This window comes from Clinocottus analis, unplaced genomic scaffold (genome assembly GCF_023055335.1).
Source record: "Clinocottus analis isolate CAN_PGR_092001 unplaced genomic scaffold, fCliAna1.0.p SCAF_4, whole genome shotgun sequence".
NCBI lineage: Eukaryota > Metazoa > Chordata > Actinopteri > Perciformes > Cottidae > Clinocottus > Clinocottus analis.
In genome coordinates, this window is record NW_027176153.1 from 22,468,399 (window position 1) to 22,471,888 (window position 3,490).

The 3,490-nt window shown below is 43.6% G+C and overlaps 1 protein-coding gene across 1 annotated transcript; it reads left to right on the plus strand.

The window, feature by feature from the left end:
- Positions 1-579: 579 nt before the first annotated feature.
- Positions 580-2,026, plus strand: LOC137801220 (probable N-acetyltransferase camello). Its single transcript, XM_068598672.1, has 2 exons — positions 580-701; positions 1,257-2,026. Exons 1-2 carry the CDS (start codon positions 683-685, stop codon positions 2,024-2,026), a joined length of 789 nt encoding a protein of 262 aa, XP_068454773.1. The 5' UTR covers positions 580-682.
- Positions 2,027-3,490: the final 1,464 nt, after the last annotated feature.

Sequence of the window (3,490 nt, forward strand, 5' to 3'; positions counted from 1 at the left end):
ATGTCAGAGGGCCACGGGGTTATTGCACAAGACACTGTCACCGACGCCATAGGACGCTTTTATGTCAGGGGGCTCGACAATATTAATTCTACTTTCACCTTCTGTTCCCGGCGAAGAGGCCGTGTGGAGCTTCCTGAGAGAACGACAACGAAACTGAAGCACCCAAAAAAAGAGGTTAATAAGAACATTTTATTCTTGGAAATATCTCTGAAGTGCTCGAAAGAGCGGCAAATTTTCATTCTGCTCAGTATTCCGACTTAATATATTCAGGGTCTGCGTTCATCCCGCTTGAGAAATCTATGATACAGTTCATTACTCTGTTGGCTCAGCTAATTAATTTTTTTTTTAATATACTTTACATTTCATAATTAAAGTAACACTGATTAATTTCAATCAAACTAAAGAACATGCTCCCTCAAATCACCGTTAATTCAATCTGTTACAATTCTGATATGATAAATATTATAAACAATCAGAAGTAGTTGTATTTCAAAGTCATTTAAGGTGTGTGTGAGAGTGTGAGTGTGTGTGTGTGAGAGAGTGAGACGTGGGTGTTCATGCTCAGACTAATTTCAACCCCTTTTGTAAAAGGCTGATTATCACAATCTGTAGCTTAAGTTCAGTGGGAGCAGCAGCGTTAAGTCCTTCAGAGTGAGCGAAAGACGACGGGGAAAGAGTCGGCATGGCCCAGAAAAATAACTGTAAGTTGATGTTCTGATTATGTTAATATTTTATACCTTTTTTTTTTTTTTTACTCTTTTCAAGTAGTCGAATTGATTAAGAACAAGAGATCTAACGAGACAGCCAAGCCGTAAATGAATGGCACTACTAACATGCCTCCATGACACGTAACATATTTTCACTGAAGACCTTTTTATTTGTTGCCTCTGTTTTTTTCCACTTTGTTTTGATTTTTTATTCTTTGGCACTTTTGAGACTTAATTGTATTGCTTCTCACTCTTGAAATCTTAAGAGAAACAATGCTTCAATAATTTCATAATGATTTTCACCTCGGGTCGTCATGTGCAGAGTGGCAGGTTTTTCTGCTCATGCGGAATAGAGCCAAATTAAAAATATGAAAAGGTTTAGATTCTGTAAAAGGTGTATTGATTTATTTATTTTTTCTCCTCAACAAGTTACGTGAGCGCATTGTGAAATCAAGCAGGATTTTGTTATTGCGACAAGAGGCAGATTAGCCTCACTGAGCTCTCGTTCTCTCTCTCTCTTTTCTTATCTCCCTCTTCAAAAACATCCAGTTCAATTCTCCATCAGGGAATACAGACCCTCGGATCGACACGTGGTCACGTCGCTCTTTTGCGACGGGATACGCGAGCATGTGTACCCGGCTTTCTTCAAGGCCATGAGCCACCCGGACCACATTGGCATCGCTCTGAGCATTTCCATGGCTGGCTATGTTCTTGGAGGCAGCTCCTACTTCCAAGCGTTGCTCTTTGGCGGCGCGTGGGCCGGCCTCATTTACTTCTGCTGCCACGAGATCTACGACGGCTACGCGGCGAGGAGGCTGAACGCCGACATGGCTGACATTCGCGCCAACTACATGGAAAACCCAGATAACGGTTTCTGGGTGGCGGAGGCCGACGTCAACGGCCAGTCCAAGGTGGTCGGGATGGTGGCGGTGATGGGGAGACGGGGTGGGGAGGAGGAGGAAGAGGAAGAGGAAGGGGAGCGGTTCGACGAGCGGAACGGAGGAGCGCCAGGAGAAGACTCCAAGTTTGTGCGAGACGCCGGCGATGGGAGTTACGGCGAGATGTCCCACGTGGTTGTGGTGTTTCCGTGGCGGGGCAAAAAGCTGGGTTCACAGCTGATGAGGAAGGCCCTCGATTTCTGCAAAGAGCGAGGACACGCCCGCCTGGTTCTGGACGTCAGCGCGCCGCAGAAGGAAGCCGTCTCTCTGTTCCAAAAATGTGGTTTTGTTCAAACCGCGTCCCACAGCAACACACATGCTAATCGCTGGTTCTCCAAACTGGCCAGAATAAATGTGATGCGAATGGAGAAGTTCATGTGATGGACTTTAGACCTGACATACAATATCGGTTAATTTATGCTCCTTGTCAAATTTTCTGTTGTGTGATCTTCGGTCACTCATATCTCCAGCTGGTTATTATGGTAGCTTAACAAATATACATTAAATGTAATGTTTTTTTTTAACAAAGCAGTGTTAAAACTCTCAGTTTCCTTGTGTTTTCTTCTCGTCTTGATGTATTATACATAAACCTGCATAGTCCACGGCCCACAATCATGGGAAACAATGCGCCAATTAGTTAGCGTCTCTGGTCAGAGTCACTGTTCAATTTCATACCAACAAGAATAAAAACAAGACATTTCATTACATTGATTATAAGAAATTAAACAGAATAGTCTGTATTCACAATCGATTTTTGTTCTCGTGTCCAATAAGGAATAAAGAAATATATGTGAGAAAGGGGAAATTAAGTCATTTAAAAGCAGCAGAACTTTCTTTTTAAGCCTCTTTCCAGGGAGAAGCTGAATCCCTCTGCCTCGGAGGAATTAATGCCAGCTGACTTCTAAGACCTCACAACTCTTTGCTTAAAATACCAATGAAAAATGCAATAGTATCAGGACATTGGGAGGTTTAAAATTCTTTAGAGCTGAGAGAGCTGTGTTTGTGTGTGTAGGTGTATGAGTGTGTGTGTGTGTGTGTGTGTGTGTGTGTGTGTGGGAGGAGGGGCATAAAAAGAGGATAAAGAGTCGAGTATGTGCTTTCAGGTCATTGCGCACAAGGCAAAGATTATCGACACCTAACAATAGAGAGAAAGCTTACAATGTGTGCGAGGAGGGACTGGACACAGTAGAGGTGAAAAGGTCGTGGTAGTTGCTCTTTTTATGATATAATAAAACGGAGAACAATGTCATTTCTGAAACAATGTCAACAACGAGCTTCCCTGTCAACTGTACCGCCTCATATCGTCTTAATAAACCTTTTTGTCAGCCACAGGCAGCTTCGGCTATAAACAACGCAGATTATTGCTTAAGAAATCCCCCGAAAGGTGATTCAAATTTTCTAAAAATATTATCAGAGACACGCAGTATACCTGCTTATCTTGAAAGAGTGTGTGTCCACGGTAAGCCTGTAAGGGAAAACATCAAGTAACCAGTGTGTGCAGTGACATGTGTGGTCGAAATGAGCTTCAAGGGGGAGTACTGTATGAATAGAGCAGTCACACACACACACACACACACACACACACAAACTGTCAAAGGGCTTCAGGCATCAATCATTCCTGCTGAGGCCGTCAGGAACCGAATTAGGCTGGTGGCCAGCAGGCAGGTGTTGAACTAGCCAGAGGAAGATGAGGCTTTAATGCCGGCCAACCTGTTGTCATCCTCACACAATTACCCGTGCGACTGGCCTCGAGGTAATGACAGCTTGATTGTAATTTCTCTCACACACACGTGCTTCACGGATGAGTCAGTTGCCTCTTTAGAGGTAAGAGGGAAAAAAAGCTTC